Source organism: Acomys minous, assembly GCF_964271855.1.
Source record: "Acomys minous genome assembly, chromosome: 10".
Lineage (NCBI taxonomy): Eukaryota > Metazoa > Chordata > Mammalia > Rodentia > Muridae > Acomys > Acomys minous.
In genome coordinates, this window is record NC_140491.1 from 104,182,504 (window position 1) to 104,201,782 (window position 19,279).

At 43.5% G+C, this 19,279-nt stretch overlaps 1 protein-coding gene across 2 annotated transcripts in view; it reads right to left on the bottom strand.

Annotated features, from left to right (window-relative positions):
- The window catches only part of LRP2 (LDL receptor related protein 2), a 161,160-nt gene that overhangs the window by 21,248 nt on the left and 120,633 nt on the right, over window positions 1–19,279 (bottom strand). For both annotated transcript variants that reach the window (XM_084800290.1, XM_084800289.1), the window contains exons 53-63: window positions 17,561–17,784; window positions 16,273–16,450; window positions 14,985–15,181; window positions 14,072–14,317; window positions 13,207–13,335; window positions 11,826–11,945; window positions 10,456–10,572; window positions 9,726–9,842; window positions 8,681–8,818; window positions 6,473–6,595; window positions 3,481–3,609 (exon numbers count right to left, since the gene is read on the bottom strand). In XM_084800290.1, the coding sequence (XP_084656416.1) occupies window positions 3,481–3,609; window positions 6,473–6,595; window positions 8,681–8,818; window positions 9,726–9,842; window positions 10,456–10,572; window positions 11,826–11,945; window positions 13,207–13,335; window positions 14,072–14,317; window positions 14,985–15,181; window positions 16,273–16,450; window positions 17,561–17,784 (1,718 nt within the window). The remainder of the gene's footprint in view (window positions 1–3,480; window positions 3,610–6,472; window positions 6,596–8,680; window positions 8,819–9,725; window positions 9,843–10,455; window positions 10,573–11,825; window positions 11,946–13,206; window positions 13,336–14,071; window positions 14,318–14,984; window positions 15,182–16,272; window positions 16,451–17,560; window positions 17,785–19,279) is intronic.

Genomic DNA, 19,279 nt, shown 5'->3' on the forward strand with positions numbered 1-19,279 from the left:
GCTAAATGGCTATTCTGTTTCCCTAATTTTCTATCATTTGCTTTTTTTTTTTTCTGAGACAGGGTCTCTCTGTGTAGCCTTGGCTGTCCTGGACTCACTTTGTAGACCAGGCTGGCCTCGAACTCACAGCGATCCACCTGCCTCTGCCTCGCAGGTGCTGGGATTAAAGGCATGAGCCATCACGCCCAGCTCCCTAACTTGCTAGGGTCTAGATTCTCCAATATAGATTCCTCACAACTGGGATTCTGTCCAAATACTTCTTTGCTCATCCTTGCCTGGTAACCTTGTCCCTGTCAATCTATGCCATTCTTCTTAGCTTGCTTCTTTCTCTCTCAGTCGCAACCACCGCCCAGACTTAGGTCTTGAGGAGAAACTGCAAAAGCCGCGGGACAAGAGCATGGAAAGAAGAGTTTGTCTTAGGAGTCAAGCCTCATCTACCTGTCCAGTGAAATCTGTTTTGGCCTCAGGCTTATAAGTATTTTAGCTAAAGAAAATGTGGAATCTCCTGGTTCAGATCAGAGTAGACCTCTCAGAAGACAGTTTTGCTAGGCTTCTGTCTGCAAGCATAGCACAGCATCATTAATAATGTGAAGGGTTGACTCTCTCCCATGGGGTGGGTCTCAAGTTGGGCCAGTCACTGGTTTGCCATCCCTCAATCTCTGCTCCATCTTCATCCCTACGTTTTGGGCCAAAGGTTTTATGAGTGGGTTGCTGCCCACCTCCCTCCACTGGAGTCCTGCCTAGCTACAGGATGTGGCAACGTCAGGCTCCATGCATAGCCCTGCTACTAGGAATCTCAGCTAGGATCAACCCCATAGACTCCCAGGAGCCTCATCCAGTAGCTGACGGGAACAGATGCAGAGACCCACAGCCAAGCAATGGTCCAAACTCAGGAAGTTACATGGAAAAATGGGGGGGGGGGGAAGGATTGAGGAAGCCAGAGAGGGCAGGGACACCACAGGAAGACCTACAGAGTGAGCTCGCAGAGACTGAACCATCAGCCAAAGAGAAAGCTTGGGCTGGACCTAGGACCCCCCTACACCTGTGTAACAGATGTGCAATTTGGTCATCATGTGGGTCCCCTAACAATGGGAGTAGGTCCTGTTTCTGACTTTGTTGCCTCCCTTTCTTTGGACCACTTTCCCTTAGCTGGGATGCTTTGTCTGGCCTCAGTGGGAGAGGATGTGCTTAGCTCTTCTGCAAGTTGGTGGTGTACCAGGGTGGATTGGGGAGGGGGTAGGAGGGTGGGGCTGGGAGGAGAGAGGGAGGGGACTTAGATAAGGGTATAAAGTCATTAACTAAACAAACAAACAAATAAATGTGAGGAGGAGTAAATATTTGATTCTTTCTCCCTAACCATATTGTAGGATCTCTTTTGACATAATGAAGGTATTCATGTATATGTTTAGGATATATGTAAGAGTAGAAAAATATGACTCAGTAGAACATTGCTGGTAATATGCATACTTTAAAGTCACAACCATGAAAGCTTAGAAGTCTGAGCTACCAATAACTATATAGTTCTAAAAAAAATAAAATAACCATTTCCAAATTGTCTAGTTCTTGTTGAGACTGTTTCAGTGTTTTTAGTGTGTCCAGCAATTTATCTACTTTGCATACACTGGCAAGTTTGTAATATTTCTCTTGTGTTTCCAATGCCATAGTCTTTACAATGTCCTCATAACTGTATCACGAGACTTTGTGGTCCTCCCTCAGTCCTAAAGTCCATCTGTAATTAAGAGGTCGAGACTGCAGAAATCTCCCCCTGACTGAATTATAGTCTTTCACAGTAAGAGACCTTAACAAGGGCAGAACTATCACAGCATTTGTAACCAGAGATTTTCGTGCAACTTCATTCATCTGAAGCCCGGAAACATCAAACAGAATATCCATCACCTTGATCCATGGAACACTGGCACTGGGGCTGCTCATGCAGCTTAGTGCTGGAGCAGTTGCCTAGCAACCAGCTTCTACAAACATAAGCCTATGGCTCTCTGTTTACAAGACAGTCTCTCTTGTTTCCAGTTTTTTTTTTTTTAAGGAATAAAAATATCACAGAGATAGCAAATCACTCTACTTTTGAGATCAAAGGGGAAAAAAATTATCTGCTGCCTGACATCAGGTTATCTCCTTTATAATTGAATGGGATTAGGAGAATGTCCAAGTCTTCCCATGCCTGGAAGTGTGCTCTGAGCACATTCAGGTGATGCATGTGCTAAGCCATGATTTCACTCTGTATTTCAAAACATCATGATGTGCATCTTAAATTTTTAAAAATCATATCTTGAATAAAACAATTTTGCAGACTGTGAAGGAGGGAAGATGGGGAGGTAGTGAGGGAACAACAGGAAGAAGACAAAAGAGAAGATAAAACTAAAAGGTAATAGATATAAAGGACCTGAGAACTGGCATTATAAATAATTCTGTACCTAGTGGCATGCGCCTTTAATTCTAGCACTCGAGGAGCAGCTAAGAGAACTCTCTGTAGGTGCAAAGATACTCTGGTCTACATAGGGAGTTCCAGGGCCGCCAGGACTACATAGTGAGACTCTGTCTTAGAATAAAACAACAGCAGCAACAACAAAAATCTACATTTGTGCCAAATCTGAATTGTAGCCCATAGCTGAATTCTATATCGCATCCACTTACTATCTAAAAAGAAGTTGTTAATGCTACACTGCTTGTTCCCTTTAAGGAAACCTACTTTCCGTGAGACTCCACCTGAATAAAAAGTACTGTCCTAAACATTGCACGCACAGGCAACAAGAGGAAGTCACAGTTAGCCCAAGTCAAACTTGGAAATTCACCAGCTGTTGAAACTGTTTATATATCAGTTTCCTTGTGTCAAAGCCTAAATCTGCCACATGGCTTCCCAATTCTTTTTTCAAAAATTTAATCAACTCACTTCATTTTGTCAAGCACTCTAAGTCCCTTTGAAAGGGTATGTAGGTAAGTGGCAAGCCAACTCTGTACTAACTAAAGAGGTCAGAATGTGCCGAAGTACACAGCAGGTGCCAGAGGGGACCAGAGGCCACTCTCCTCACCTGGAGTTTCATGGATGTTGAATTTCTGCTACTGTTACACTGTTTGGTTCTCAGCAAATGACTTGATGAGCATCAGTATGGAGGTAGGCAAGAACAGCTGCCCAGTGAGGCAGTAACAATTAGTATATAGTGATCAAGAAGGGTATGAAGTACTATTAATATGGTCTCTCAACAGTTCCAAAGGAACCAAATCCACCCCCTTGATTATGCTAATCTCTTCCAGCCTGAAGTCTTTTCTTCTACTTAAAGAAAAAAGAAAGAAAGAAACACACAGCCATGATGGTACACACTTACCAGCCCTTGGAGGTAGAAGCAAGAGAATCAGAACTTGTAGGTGATCCTTGACTGCACAGTGTGTTTGAGGCTCACCTGGGCCATTTGAGGGCCTGCCTGGCTATTTTACTATAATGAAATATGAAGCTAAATGTTTACTTACTGCAACCAGTTTCGTCAGAAAGGTCACCACAGTCATCAACATTATCACACACGTAGTGCTGTGAAATGCAGTTTCCATTGCTGCACTTATATTCAGTGTCTGTGCAAGGTTTAGGGGTTGGTTTCCTACCTGCAATTTGAGAACAAGTTAAGGTCAAAACTTTTTATCCTTGAAACAGAATACTTCACTTGTCACAAATAAATACATAGTCCCCTACTTTTCCTAGGCACCCTTGTAGCTAGACTGAAACCAGATGACTAGTTTTAGCCAATGGGCTGTGAATTGGAAGTGACATATGTCACCCTTGGACTAAAGCAATGCAAAGCCCATGTGCCTCCACACTCTCATAGGCTGGGGCGGTGACCTTGGCAGTCAGGAATGTTAGGTGGCTATCTCCAAGATGGAAGATAAGCAAGCAACACTGTGCTTTACACAAATGAGAAAGAAATCTTTTGTTGTGGTAAAGACTCAGAGATTTGTTGGTTGCAGCAATATTAATTACTATGAGTAATACAGAATGATGAGAGAAGTGGGCTCTTTTCAAACCAAAGCTGAAAATATTTGGCATCAGCTTAACAGTCAGGAGGTCCAGGTTATACGATGGAAAAGCAATTGGTGAAGAAGGAGGGCAGATCCTGGAAGCACATGTGAGCAGCGTGCCTGGCCTGTCCTTACTTGGAAAAGGTGTTTAAGAATGAAATAAGGTCAGACATTTAAACATAAATGCAATAAAATAATGGGAAGAGGTTTTGCAGTGTGGGAAAAGCTGACCACATCCAAACCAAGTAGGAAGAATTTGTAGGTTAAAAGCCTCTAAGAGGAACAGGCCAAGTGAAAGCATGGTTGGACAAAATGTCCTTTTTTCCTAATGGTGTGAGTGGCAGTGAGCAACTGCAAAGGTGTGTGAGAGAACATGAAATGAGGCAGATAAAAGACCCTTTTCAGAAGGAACACTTAATGAGGTTATTTACTTTAGAACTGAGAAGAAGCCAACAGCCTGATGGGTTCCTGAGAGAACTGGGTGGCTGAATATGCCAAAACACAGAAACTCTGTGTCCCATCATGAATTGTAAGTGTAAACTGAAATATAATTCAGGAGTATGATTTTCTATTTTCACAGTGAGAAGAATGGATCCAGAGCAATGCCATCAAATAGACCAGCAGAGAAATTCTAGAGTTGACATCTTAGAAACAACAACGGTTTTAAAGGCAATCAGTCCTCAGATTGGTGAACAAAAGGGGCTAAATTAGGATGCTGCAAATAAAAGGTATATCCATCAGTCCATCAGCGTACGGCTAGGAACATTAAAAAAAAAATCTTTCCAAAACTATGGGCTGTTTCTTTCCTGTTACCTGTTCAAGAGCGCACCCGTAAAAGTGGACATATTTATTTTACCTATCGAATTCCTCCAGCCCATTTTAGCTTTAGTATCAGCATAATACTAAAAAGCTGGATTCGTTCTATTAAACACAGTTCTCTTTAAAGCAATGGTCTCAGTGCATTTTTATTCCACAGCGATTAAGATGCGGTACATCGTATCTTATTATGCACCATTAATCAAACATCTTTTCCTTCTTGAAAAAAAGTCTTGGGCTCCAACCAATGACAAATGAGTGACATTAGACAGCTGTACATCCCCTAAGGAGGGCACAGTCCACATACCACAACATATGAAGAGAAAAACGAACAAGGAAATACTACCAAAGAGGAGGGCCAGATTCTAGGAAGCACAAGAGGCATAGATGGCCCATCTCAAAAGGGCATACGGACCTAACCAAATCCCTTCTGGTCCAAGTGGTGCCTTCACCATATTCACATGGGCTGAGCACCCTACTTACTGTCTGGCATTCCCATACTTTAGAGAGTGATGACGAGCTAAGTACTAATTCCAACAAAATCAGGATTTTCTCATGTCAGCATGTGTCCTCCTAGCCCAGTGGTATTTCAGAACCGTTAATGGTGACTGCAAAGATCTAATTCATTCATTCCAAGTAGAATGAAATAAGACATCTATTTCTATCATGCTTTTATTGGGAACAGGAAACACACACACACAAAAAAAAAACCTAGGTGCTTGTTTCCATTTTCAAGTTTCTCAGTGGTTTCTTTCTAAGCAAACTAAATTTCCCTGAAAACTGATCAACTCTCAATGGACAGATTTTTAAACAAAAGTGCAACTATTTCCAATACTTAGATATGAAATTCAGCCAGTTTCAAGTTTTTCTTTTAAACTAATCAATCTGCTGGCAATGAAGAGATGGCTCCATGGCTAAGAGAGCACTGGTTGCTCTCGTTGAGAACCTGGATTCAATCCTCAGTACCCACAATGCACCTCACAACTGTCTATAATGTCAGTTGTGATGACACCCTCTTCTGGCCTTCTTGTGTTGGGCCCCAGGCATACACGAGGCACAGACACACATGTAGGTAAGACACACAAACACATAAAATAGTAAAGTGATATCCTTTTTAAAGATAATACATCATTTTTCTCCCCCGGAAAGAGATTTCCATATTCAGGAAGGATGCAAGGTTAGGTATGGCAACACCAGCGGCGCCTTACTTAACATGATCCTGTCAGCTGAGCCTGAGAACAAATGCACATTCATATCATTGATTAGCAATTAACAACCATAGGCTGTGGAGTCCTCAACTTCTACAACCAATAATCCACTAATTTGTGGAGTGTGACTCAACCAGTTATCCGCTCTTTCCTCTCACTTTCTTACAAAAAAAAAAAAAGGCAGCTTATTTAAACGCTTAAACAAAGACGGGAATTTAAGGGGCTTGTCCACATCTTGTTCAGACAGGCAGGATGTGCAGGTTGAAGTCTGAGCCATGTATGCATTTGTATTGTCTGTGATGCACCACCACAGGGACAATGCAAGCCCCTACAGGACAAATGGGAAACCCCGGAGGACCATCCTACAGGGTTGGATGCTAAGCTAAGAACCCTTGGCTTCTGCTTCCTCCTTTCCCCGTTTCGCTTACAGTGCTCTTCCTTCTCATCCGTCCCGTCTCCGCAGTCATCCACACCATTGCATAGCTGGTGGCCATAAATGCAGCGGCTGTTGTCACACCGGAAACGATGCGGCGATTCACACGGGACGTTGACTGGAAAATGAAAAAGGAAACCGCCAAGTTAAAAGTGGAAGTGACGATGCCTAAAACCTCCAGGCTAGACCCGTGCCGGGCTCACTTCATTCATTCATTATTCGTCCGTTCACTCAATTCATTTGGTTAATCAGTCAAAGACATCTTGAGTCTCCGCTACATGCCACAACAACATTGTAAGCGCTAGATATATCACAGATATAAAGAGGAGGAAGAAAGACACAATCTTCATTCTCCTGGAACTGCACTCTAGCATTCATTTACAGACACAAGGAACCCTCCTAGGGAGGCAGGACAAGAAAGGATTACAAGAGAAAGAGGAATCTGGAAAGAATCTGGAAAGGTGTATGTCTGAGACCTTTATAAGGGTCTCTATGGCTAGGGACAGGACAAGGAGGACATGTGTGGTCAGTCATAAAGCTGGAAAAGCCATCATGTGTGGGTCCTGATGCTAGCACTCAGGAAGTCACTCCTCTGATTGTGATCACTGAATCTCTACAGCAGGAAGTCTTGTCCTGGGACAGGTTTCCCCTTGCCGAAATCCCCAGCTTGTTACATTTAAAGTTGGTATTTAAAGAGGCACCTAACAGCAGGGAGAACAGAGGGTCATGCACAAGTGCGGGAGGCACAGTCCTCTCTGCATGTCGGTGAACTCCATTTTGAGGGTGAGTGTTAACGTATCAGACAACACAAATCACTTGGGAGATGGGCTTCTGAGCATGACTGTAGAGGATTACCAAGATTAGATCAATGGATATAATCTGACCCAGGTTAACTGCAGGAAGGATCTTTGTCTGGGCAGGAAGGGTTGGCTTAAAAGTGGTATGCTGGGCAAGTGAGCCTGGGTTGGTGCAAAAGTGGGAAAGTGAGGCAGGCACTGGCACAAACACATTCACTGCTCCCCTCTTATGGCTCCCGGGATAACCAACTGCGTCAGGCTCTTGCTGCTGTGGCTGCCCTGCCAGGACAGACTGGAATCTGACACTTTCGCCTTTAAGTTGCTTTTTGTCACAGCAACAACAGCAAAAAGGAAACTAAGACGTCCACATATATCACTCAGTGAGCAACACATACATCTATCTGTGGTGTTCTTCCAAATGTCAGGTTTGCTCCATTTAATCCGCTGACTCTTTACCATAGACAGAGATCAAAGGATGACACTTGTGATGAGGTTGCTTTAGGGGACTGGAGGAGTCAAACCCCAGGGCTGACTCTTGAAAGCACTGTTAGTGGAACTACGACTTGAATTATTTGAATAAATGGCAGGTGTAGACATTAGGAAAGAGCATTGAACATTTGTGTGAGCATGGGGAGTGGTTGGTGTGTGTGTGTGTGTGTGTGTGTGTGTGTGTGTGTGTGTGTGTGTGTGTGTGTCCTTGGCTCTCCAAACTTTATTTTTATTAGCTATGGCTTCCTAAGGGCTTCTCTGAAATTTCAGAGCATAAAGTTAAAAACAAAATAAGAAGCAGAGCTAGTAACTAACAGCTAAAACGATGCCATTGTGAAAGCACAGCCGCCATTGATGGAAATGCTCTGATATCACTCCCAGTAGTCAAATCTCTGCCCCGAAAATGGCGAGGAAGGGGCAGAAAAGAGAACGAAAGATGTTGTGATACAGAAGCATTACTGAGTTATAGCTATGTCACTCAAGCGATCAGAAGATTTCCGGCAGCCGTGTTTCTGGGTCCCTTCTGCAACTACAACTTGCCTCTGAATCACTTAGAAAGTTTCTTCCTGACTAGATTCATCCTAGGGCCTCCTGAATGGATGGAGCAGGTGAGCTACAATTTACCCCTCCTCTTCCTCCTCAGACTCCAGCCTCAAGGGACCTGTGCCCCTACGCATGTGTTACTGTGTTTGCTACAGACTAAATGCTTAAAATCTCAGATGTTAGCCTAACTTCCTCAAGCTCTAGCTGGGGAACAGAAGCAAGAAAACTAAGTGCAGTCACCAGGATTGATTGTGCATCTACCAAGCCTCTGTGTTACACAACTGCCCTCCAAGCCCACACACTACATATGAGGAACATAGCCATGTTGCCAGACAAGACATCAGTCAGTTCAACCCCCCCCAACCCCCTCTTACAGCACAGGTGAATCTCCTCATCAGAACCATCGACACAGTCATTTTCTCCATCACATATCCAAAATGACTGGATACACACATGGTTTTTGCATTCAAACATGGCAGCTGGACAGTAGGTACCATTGGGAAAGCGAGTAGCTGTTGATAAAAATGGGATAGGTACATCATCATCATCATCATCATCGTAATAATAATAATAATAATGAGATAAATATACTCTTCCTGTTAAGTCTCCCTAAATTCTTGCTGCTGTGCCTCCTTATTATTCATTACCCTGTTGCTGTGTCTTATCTTGAGATTTAAAAAAGAATATATCTTTGACCAGGTATGGTGGCACACACCTTTAATTCCAACACTTGGGAGGCAAAGATAGGCTCTGTGGGTTGGAGGCTAGCCTGGTCTACAGAGTGAGTTCCAAGACAACCAGAGCAACCCTACAGAGAAACAAACCCTGTCTTGAAATGGGGGGTGCGAGACAGGTAATATCTCGAGGACAGTATTCTGAGACCAGTTTTCTGAGCTCAGTTTTCAGTGACACAAATTATCTCAGAGGGAACCTGTATCCAAACTGTCTTTGCCCCATCATTTTTTGAATGTCTCTTTCAACACAGCCTACTGTAAATAAATATCAACAGTTCAATACTTAAGTGATACAAAAGACTAAAATCTGACGGGTTTGGTTTTATATTTTTAATGAGTCCTACACGTCATTGTGCAAGTCAGAACAGTTTAATGTTGTCGATTTCCAAATCATGTTCCTTATATGTGTTCAATCATAGCTAGAGCTTACTTCACCTGAAATGTCTCACAGTTTGTTTGCATACTCTCTATTTAAAATAATGCTAAATAATTTGCATTCAAAAGGCCACTGCAAACAACTAGGGATCCTAAGTCCATTGGGAAATATTGACTCAGGTAAACCAGAAATTATCAGAATATAATTGACTAGAATATACTTATGCCTTTAAACTAAGAAATGGGTTGTGCCTAGCTTGCCGGTCCCACTCACTCAGACCCACAGAAGCCCAAGCGAGCAGGCACTTACGACAACTGGACTCATCAGAAGCGTCCAGACAGTCTGCTCTCCCATCACATGCCAGCGCCTTGGGCACACAATGTCCGCTCGTACATTGAAAATGTTCAGGGTGGCAGGTCTTCATCTCTGAGGAGAAAAGATCATCATTCTCAAAAGAGCTCATGGTATTAGGTGCATGGAGTGCACAGGGGCTGATCGTTCCCTTCGCACCCACAGCCTGAGGCCGACTCGTAGCAAACTCACACAACCATCAATAGAACAAACAAAGTCAAATTTCAATGTCTCTGTTCAGCGTATGGAGGTGAGCACTCCTATCGCTCTGTTAGCTCCTCTTGGCTCTTAAATCCTTCCTCAGAAGTAACAATTGCCTATTTTCAAGGTTACATGATTTCCCCCAAACAACAGCACTTAATCAGTGTTTAGAGTGTCTGTTCCAAGGCTCTGTCCCCTACCCCAGTGTCACCGTCTGTGGAAAACTAGGGAGACTAATGTGCTGATTTGGAAGTACAATGGAAATAAGTCCGCTTCTAGGTATTTCTAGATTAGAGATAGCCCTCCCTGCTTATCCTATCACTATAATCAGAGTATTTTAAGTCAAACAGAAAGAACAGAAGGCGCAGAAGGTCCCGTGTTAGGTGACACTTTTATACTATCAGGTTTTCCTATCTCACTGCACATAAAGAGCCTCGTCAACACTGGTTTGCAGTAGTGTGAGCTTCTGTTCGCCCCCGATAGTTACCACAGTCCCGTTCATCCGAGTTGTCTCCACAGTCATTTTCTTGGTCACAGACCCATCGAGAGGGGATGCACTCCTGATTGGCACATCGGAACTCACTCTCTGTGCACTCTCGAGGAACTGGAAAGAAAAGGAAGGCACCTGGCCATCAGTGTGCTCTGGGAATCCCACCCAGGAGGCAGGCTTGGGAGCTGGCCTGGATGTGAGGGGACCCAATTCTGTCCTGTGGTCCAGTCACAGTCTAAAACAAAAATCTTATGCCTCTCTGATCGTAGTACCACAGCCTTCCATGGAAGAAGCCAGCCTGGTCTACAGCCAGAGCTACACAGTGAAACCCTATCTCAAAAAAAAAAAAATTTTTTTTTTAAAGTAAGCAAAGAAATAATCCTCAGCCTCAGTTTTAAGTCTACAAAGAATGGCGTTTAAGAGGTTTCAGTTGGTTGGTTGGTTTAGGTTTTTGTTTTTTTTTTTTTTAATGTGCTTTAATTGCCAAAACTCTAGCTAACCAATTACAGTATTCAATATGGAACTGTCTTTATTACCTTTTTGTTCATGTCATAGAAATGGGGATTGAACCTGGGCATTATCCGTGGAGGACAAGTGTTTTACCACGGAGCTACATTCTCAGATTCACAACACGGCCGCACTAAGTTTCCCAGGCTGGCCTTGAGTTCCTACTATCATCCAAGCCGACCTTGGGCTTGTGACCTTCCTCCTCCTGACTCGCAGGCTAGGAACTAACACACTTGGGCCACTATTGTGTGTAAGTCGTCTGTCTTTGCTGGTATAACCAACACCCTAGTTCTCCCAATTGCCTCCGACTGCTTCTAAAAATCTGAAAAGTACAATATTAAAAAGAAACTTGAAATTGAAGATATATCTTGAGCCAATGAGAAATACTCAGGCAGGCCTTATTCTCCAAACACACCTCACCATTCAAAACTGAATACTGAGTTTGGTGTGATCTAGACCTATGGCTGATGTCCCATTGCTGGTAGTCACTGCACATTCTGTTATCCAGGCATGATAACCATGCAACTGCGGAGACACTCCTCCTGCTTTTGGGCAAATGCTGACATTGCGGATCCTTAGGATCAGCACCTTTCCTTACTCGACTTCTTTTGCTTTTACTCATCTCATTTTATTCATCCTTTGTCAGAAACCATGCCATTTGCTTTAGAAAAGAAAAAAAAAAGTTGAGAAAACAAAGGCAACAGACCAAAAGTATGTGACCAAATATGTCCTTGACAAAGACCTTCTCCCAAAGCTTGCTTGACTTATTAGCATTTCAGAAGGAAAAGACAAGCTTCCACAGCCCACAGAAAATGGCTCAAAGAACTGACACCCCAGCCCTGCTCATCCAAAGCACTCACCACAGTTTTCTTCATCCGAGTTATCTCCACAGTGGTCAACACCATCACACTTCCATCGGAGAGGGATGCACTGGTGATTTCTGCAGCGGAAATCCCCCGTGGGATCACACGGCACCGCATCTACAAAGCACAATTGGTTTCAAGACTTTGTAAACCAAGGTCCCGGCTTCCTTGAGATACAATCTGAGGATTATGTTTCTGTAATCTTGAAGCTCCCAGACATAGGGAAACTCTCTGCTAGCTAACTCTGTTCCTAGCCTCCCTTTGGGGAAGGGTTGAGACAGAGTATCTCTATATTGCCTTGGCTGACTTGCCTGCCTCTGTCTCAGGGGTTATAGAAAGATACAAGCCTTCCTAATCACTGTGCCAGGCTCTTCTTACCTTTTGTAGAAACTATTCCAAAAGAAAAAAATGCCATCAAGTTTGTCATTGGCAACAAAAGGCTAAAACATTGTCATAGACTTAAAATAGAGTCAAGAGAACATTCTAATAATACATTTCCTTTAGTGTTTTAGACCCAGTGTTATTAAAATAACCCATTATAGGCCAGGCATGGCATACAGCTTTAATCCCAGCACTTCGGAAGCAGAGGCAGGCAGATTTCTGTGAGTTCGAGGCCAACCTGGTCTACAGAGAGTTCCAGGACAGCCATGGCTCTGATACATAGAGAAATCCTGTCTCAAGAAACCAAATGGGATCATATATATATATATTATTATATATATAAAATTTTTTCTCTTCTAAAGAATACACATTCAGACACTTTGGTTTCAAGAGACTTTGCCAATTTCCATTTATTTATTTGGTCTTTTGTTGATAAATGTTTTCCATGTTGCCAGCATGACAAAAGTCACAAAGACACTAAAGAATATGATAGTAATGAAATAATAATACATCCAGATTTAGGATTTTCTCTCCTGAGGCATGTTGTGCCTTCTGCCATTTGTGAGATCAGACAAGCTATTTAGACTTGTACAGATAAGGATTACACATCTGGGAGAAATCAAACATACTCCTAACATCTTTTTTTTTTTTTTTTTTTTTTTTTTTTTGGTTTTTCGAGACAGGGTCTCTCTGTGTTAGCCTTGGCTGTCCTGGACTCACTTTGTAGACCAGGCTGGCCTCGAACTCACAGTGATCGCCTGCCTCTGCCTCCCGAGTGCTGGGATTAAAGGCGTGCGCCACCACGGCCCAGCTCCTAACATCTTGATGACATCTTCTTTAGCGTGTCACATGCTTTGGACCAGCTGTCATTTAAGCTGACATGAATTAAGTTCCCCCAGTGACTCTCAACTCCTTTTTGGAGGTAAAAGACGTGAGAGAAGCCCTTGGCACTTACCTTCTGCTGCTGCCCCTCCCCCACCCCTGGAGCCTTCCTTACCGCAGCCCTGTTCGTCACTATTGTCCCTGCAGTCATCAACACCATTGCACACCGCCCACTGTGGGATGCAGCGGTAGTTAGTTTTGCAGCTGAATTCCGTGTGGTTGTCACAGTTGTAAGCAGCAGTCACTGAAGAGGACGAAAGCAAGAAATGAGGATGGAAGTACCACTCTTGCTGGAAACAGCAGCCGAAGGCTCCTCGCTACGGTTATGCCGAGGGCATGGATGGTACCTGCCGGCTCATCTTGTGACCACTAACCAGACTCTGGCAGCAGCTGTCTATGTTAGGTGTGATCTGTTCAATGAGCAGACTGTTAGAGCCTTAATTTTTCTTGCTGTCTCAGTACCATTCATTAGAGTTGTGATGTGCTTTGGAGTGGAAGGGGCATCTGGTGGTTTGAATGAAAATGGCGCCCCATAGGCCCATAAAGAGTGGCACTATTAGGAGGTGTGGCCTTGTTGCTTTCCTGTATAAAGGTTGTTGTGGTCATGTACCTGGTTTTAAGTGAAACCCCTGAATTGCTAGTTCTGTGGTAATATGACCATTCATTTCATGTGAGCCTCACTTTATTCACCTATAAAGTGGCTATGCCTCACCTGCCTGATTTCTCACATGAGCTCACATGAGTGCTCCGAATAGCATTCTGCACGGCTGGACAACTCAGTGCCATGCAGGGGAGGTGTAGGCAGGGTCTGGTTGCAAATATAAGCTACGCAACTGTGCTTTTATCCTGCGGTGATGGAGTTTGAAGGACAAGACAGGAAAGGGTGTTCCCTTCCTTTGCTATGAAGCAGAGGGACATGTGATCGTCATCTGACTGTCTACTTGCCTTGGATTCCCATGGCCCCACCCCAGGGAACTCACTGCATTCGTGGACGGGCTCATCAGAAAAGTCTCCGCAATCATTGTCCACGTCACACTTCCAACTCTGCGGGATACAGCGGCCATTGTGACACCTGAACTGGCCAGGGTTGCAGGTCCTGCTGGCACAGTGGGAGCTGTCTTCGTCTGAGTTATCCAGACAGTCATCCACCGAGTCACACTGCCAGGCCTCTGGGATGCAGCGCTTGTTGGCACACTGCCATTCGTTGGACTCACACCGGTGATGCTCTGCAAACAGGGCATTCAGTTACCAGTTAAGAAGCTGCCAAGGGTGTGAGCACCCAGTTCTCACTGGTGGAAGCTGGAGAATCCATCCCATCTAAACTTCCTTTCAGTGAGTTTATATTCTAGTGGTTTTTTGTTTTTGATTTTTTTGTTGTTGTTGTTTTGTTTTTCTGTTGTTCTGTTTTTTGGGGGTTTTTTTTTCCCCAGTGACAATGATGACTACATGGAGAGTTACTCTTGTTAAAATGACTAACGGGCTTTTATTAGACCTCGGTTTCTTCACACAAAATGACAGAGGGGGCAGATGTTAAACACACCTTCTCCTAATTCTGTCCTACCATTTAATGGTCTTCAAAGTTTGTGATTATTGCTACTCTTGATGATGTATTTTTAGTTTGTAGTTGGGAAACCTTTTTAAGGAAAAAAAAATGTCGTCCTCATTTAAAATGAAAAAAAGAATTCCTTATTTCTTTCTCAATGTCAGCTCAAGGAGGATTCTGCACCCAGCATATAGCGGAAAACATCTAGACAACTTACTAACAGCCTCTATTTAAAAATGATACAGGATGGGCCCTAACTTTTCTCCAAAATTTGAGAACCTGATTTTGGGTTGATTCAGTAGAATTTATTATAGAAATGGACAAAGAAAGCAGGAAGGAACCCAGCGTACCGCAGAGAGCGTGGTCTTCATCAGACCCGTCAGCACAATCCTGGCGGGCATTGCACAAGGTCTGAGGGCTTGTACAGTTTCCATCCCGGCATTGGAACTGTCCCAGACGGCAGAAGCGGTGTGGGCACAGGTCTGGTTCATCGGAACCATCAGCGCAGTCTTTCTGCCCATCACATTTCCACCATATAGGGATACACCTGCACAAAGAAAGGAGAAACTCACCAAGGGCCACTGACTACACGATGCCCACACTGAGAAAGAATTAGATATTAAATCCCAAGTGTGTGTGACAGATATATGTTCAAGTCACATGAAGCCTACCCCAAAAACTGATTACATCATTGACCACAAATCAAACTTTAACAAATAGGAAAAAAAAAAAAAGGACAATTTCTTTTTCAGACAGTCCACATGGGAAAAGTCCTGTCAGAATGGACATCATCAAGAAACCAGACCACAAATACTGGCAAGGACGGGAGAGAGAAGAGCCCTAACTCACCCTAACTCACTGCTGGTGGGGCTGTAATCTAGTATAGTCAGGATGGTAGCTACTGAAATTAAAAACAGAATTCATCTAGATCTCCTATACGCAGAAGGAGCAAGATCCCGACATAGAGACACTTGTATATCTATGTATTGCTGTTCTATTTACATCGGCAAAGAAGTGGAACCAGTTATGGAGAACTCAATATGGCACACACACACAACAGGGTGCAATCAGCTGTAAATGAAAATGAAATTATAAAATTCATAGGAAACAGACATATCTAAAAGCATTAACACTGCTTCCCACCTAACTCTGGGTTGAATTCTTCCAGTGGCTGACACAAATGAACATCAGATGTACCTCCCGGCACTGGTAACCAAGGACCAATATATATTTAAAAGCACTCTGGCCTTAATCCTCAGGGCAGTTTACTCGAAATCGGAAATAGGTTTATTCATAGTAAACGCTGGCATGTTGGTTATCGGGCATCATCTCTTTGCTTAACAAAGTCCTTTTTTTGCTCAAAGACCTTATCTAGACGGAAAGCTTGGTGCCACCAATGAGTCAAACTAATTAACCAAAATCTCAAACGATGGAAACCTACACTCCCAGCACTCAGAAGGCTAAAACAGGAGGATTGCTTTGAGCTTCAGGCCAGTGTGGGCTACACAATGAGTTCTAGGCCAGTCTGAACTACACAGCAAGAGTTCATCTCAAAAATTAGAAAAGAAACCCCCGGCCCCCACCCAACTCTCTGGAGTCTCAAAGGTCATTGTGTACCCAAGGGAACGGGTGCCTCACTTTTCGTTGTTGCCACACAGGAACTGCGTGCTGGAGCACATGGGCATACAGAGTGTAGTGCCCCTCAGCTCAACAGTCTGGAAGTCGTCAGGACACTCGCAGGTGAATCCTCTCCCTCCTGCCTTGATGAGGCACAGATGAGAACAGCCACCATTGTTGGTACCACAAGGATTGCTCACTACGGAAAAGAAGAAAGCATGCGTTTATGGTCATTTGCACATAGTTACACATCTCTTAACTAAAAGAAATCTGCTGATGTTATCATCTTCCCAAGGTTTAAATAATGCGAACAGTGGTTTTGATGTTTCTCAAAGTCTGGGGAAAGCAATCAAGAGCACAGCCTGAGTTCGTGTGCCAAATTTCAGATATGAGTTGTAATTCCCTACAGACACTATTGTATCAATTCTCCCTCATTCTCATGGTTTAGACAACAAAGTTTGGATGTCTGCGTGGTGTCTTAAGTTTCTTGGCCTCCATTTGGTGGCCATGTGAAGAATATTAACATCCAGAGAGAAATATTGAACGAAATATCATAAAAACCATTATGGTGATGATTCTTATTTTTCCTTGTTTCTAAGTTTGTCAGATGCTTTTAGCGAGACAGCACAACAAAGCAGACCCAGAAAAGCCAATCTGCACCCCCAAAAAGTATACTCCAAATCTCTCCCACATTATTTCTAAAGGAGTAATAAACTTTAATTGCATGAAGCAGAATCAAACTTCACAAAGAAAGAAAGAAGTGTACTCTCCCGGAACTATCATTTTCTTAGAAGATAAGAATAACATTTTATGACTCAAAGCATGCTGCCATATGCAGACATTTAATAAATATTTCATAATGACTATGATTTTCTTTTAAATTTTATTTTGTTATTAATTGGGATAATTTTTACAGGTGACACAATTGCATACTGAGAGAGATGCACAAAATGTCTCTGTTTTCCAAAGTCTTTAGGGATAAAATTGATATTTAACAGTTTTTCCCATCAAAATATGAATTATGGGAATGCTCAGGAGCCAGGGTCAGAAGAATTGTCACTTTAAGGCTACCCTGAGCTGCAGACCCAGTCTAAAAGCTAAGGGCTTAAAATGTAGTTCACTGGTAGAGTGCTCCTCTCTCTAAAATCATAAGGCCCTGGGTTCTATCCCAACCCTGCAAAACATAATTTTGATTCGTAAGCAGGGAAATGAACTCCTCTTAATTCTCAAAAGGTGTTTCAAAGAAAATGTTAACACGCATCCATGTTCCCTAGAGCAACTGCACCCAAGTCCACGATCCCCTACTCACCGATCGGCTGCCTGTACGGGTGGTACACGTGGATGTCATAGGGCTTGTGCGTCGTATTCACCAGCACTACCCTGCCCGACCCGTCGTATTTGTTTCCCTTTTCAATGGTCCTTGTGTTCCAATCTGTCCAGAACACAGTGTCTTCAAAAATGGTCATAGCAAAGGGGTGAGGCAGCGTTCCATCATACACTGTATGCCGGTGGTGACCCTCCAGATCAGAGAACCTGAGGGCAGGAAGAAGGGAGTGTGAGTAGTGCCCCTCCTCTCAACGTCCTCCAGTGAACCCATTAGTTAAGAAAATTCTACCCCCTCTGACTCTCTAATGAAAGAAACGACTGAACTATACTCCAAAATTGGAATATCCACAGATACTGACAGACTCACCAGCTCCTAGCTGTGGTATAGGCTAATAGCCGTTTACGCTGTCTCTACCCATTGAGCGCTTCTGATTTCCTGAGATAGCATCATTCTTTTGTAGATCTGTGTGTGTGTGTGTGTGTGTGTGTGTGTGTGTGTGTGTGTGTGTGTGTGTGTGTAGATGCCTTCAGAGGCCAGAGGCATCAGGTACCTGGGAGATGGAGTTACAGGCTATTGTGAGCCATTCCACATGGGCACTAGGAAGAAGTGAACCTCAGTCGTCTGAAGAAGTTTTCTGCATAAAAGAACACTCTCTGAATCGCTGGGTCAATTTTACTAGCTGTCTTCGCTATCTAGGTAAACAATAAGCCATAGAACTTTAATTACACTCTTTTCTGCTCATTTATTTGTTTTAATTGTAATTTTTAAAATTTATTTACTGTGTAAGTGTAAAAGAAGCTATTCAGTGAAAGAAATCAAATTAGTATTGAGAGAGAGGTGGAAGAGAAACACAAGAGAACATTGTTGTATATAAGAAACAAAGGAATAATAGGAATATCAGAAATGATGGAAATTGTAAATATTGTCAAATTTCTGAGAAAATTATTTGACTCCACCTAGTGGGGAATTGAGACAAATATTGTGACTCGAAGCCAGACTCTGGGCAGAGCACCAAGAGTTGTAAGGAGGAGTAGGGGTTTGGGAGGGGGGCGGATGAAAGGACTGGGAGGGGTCAGGAGCTCCACAAGGAGACCATCAAATCTGGCAGATCTGGACCCAGGAGGGGCTATACAAACTGATGCACCAAGCAAGGACAATGCATGCACAGAACCTAGACCCTTGTTCAGATGTAGCTGATGGGACAGCTGATTCTCTGAGTTGCGGGGTGGGGGGCGGGGACTACTGCTGAACTTCTAACATGCACTCTGGTACCCACGATTTGCTCACTGCCCATTGGCAGGATGGCCTTGTAGACACACAGAGGAAGAGGATGCAGGCTATCCTGATGAAACCTGATAGGCTGTGGCCAGACAGTCGGGTAGAAGCCTCCCACCCCCACCCCATCAGAGGGGAATAGGGCAGAAGAGGGAGAGAGGGCAGCAACAGGAAGAGTGAGGGGATAACAACGGAGGTATAATGTGTGAATGAATTATAATACATTTTGTGTATATATTTCTCATTTCTATAGAGCTCCATGCATTCGTCTGCAGGTGGTGTGAGCTCAGACTGAGGATACAGCTCCGTTAACAGAAGCAGTCTTTCTTAGCTGCATGGAATGCTGGAGGCCAATCTGGTACAATCTGGTACGCACGAGAGCCTGTCTTACAAAAGAAAAGGGGTCCCAGAATGATGCTGAGTGCT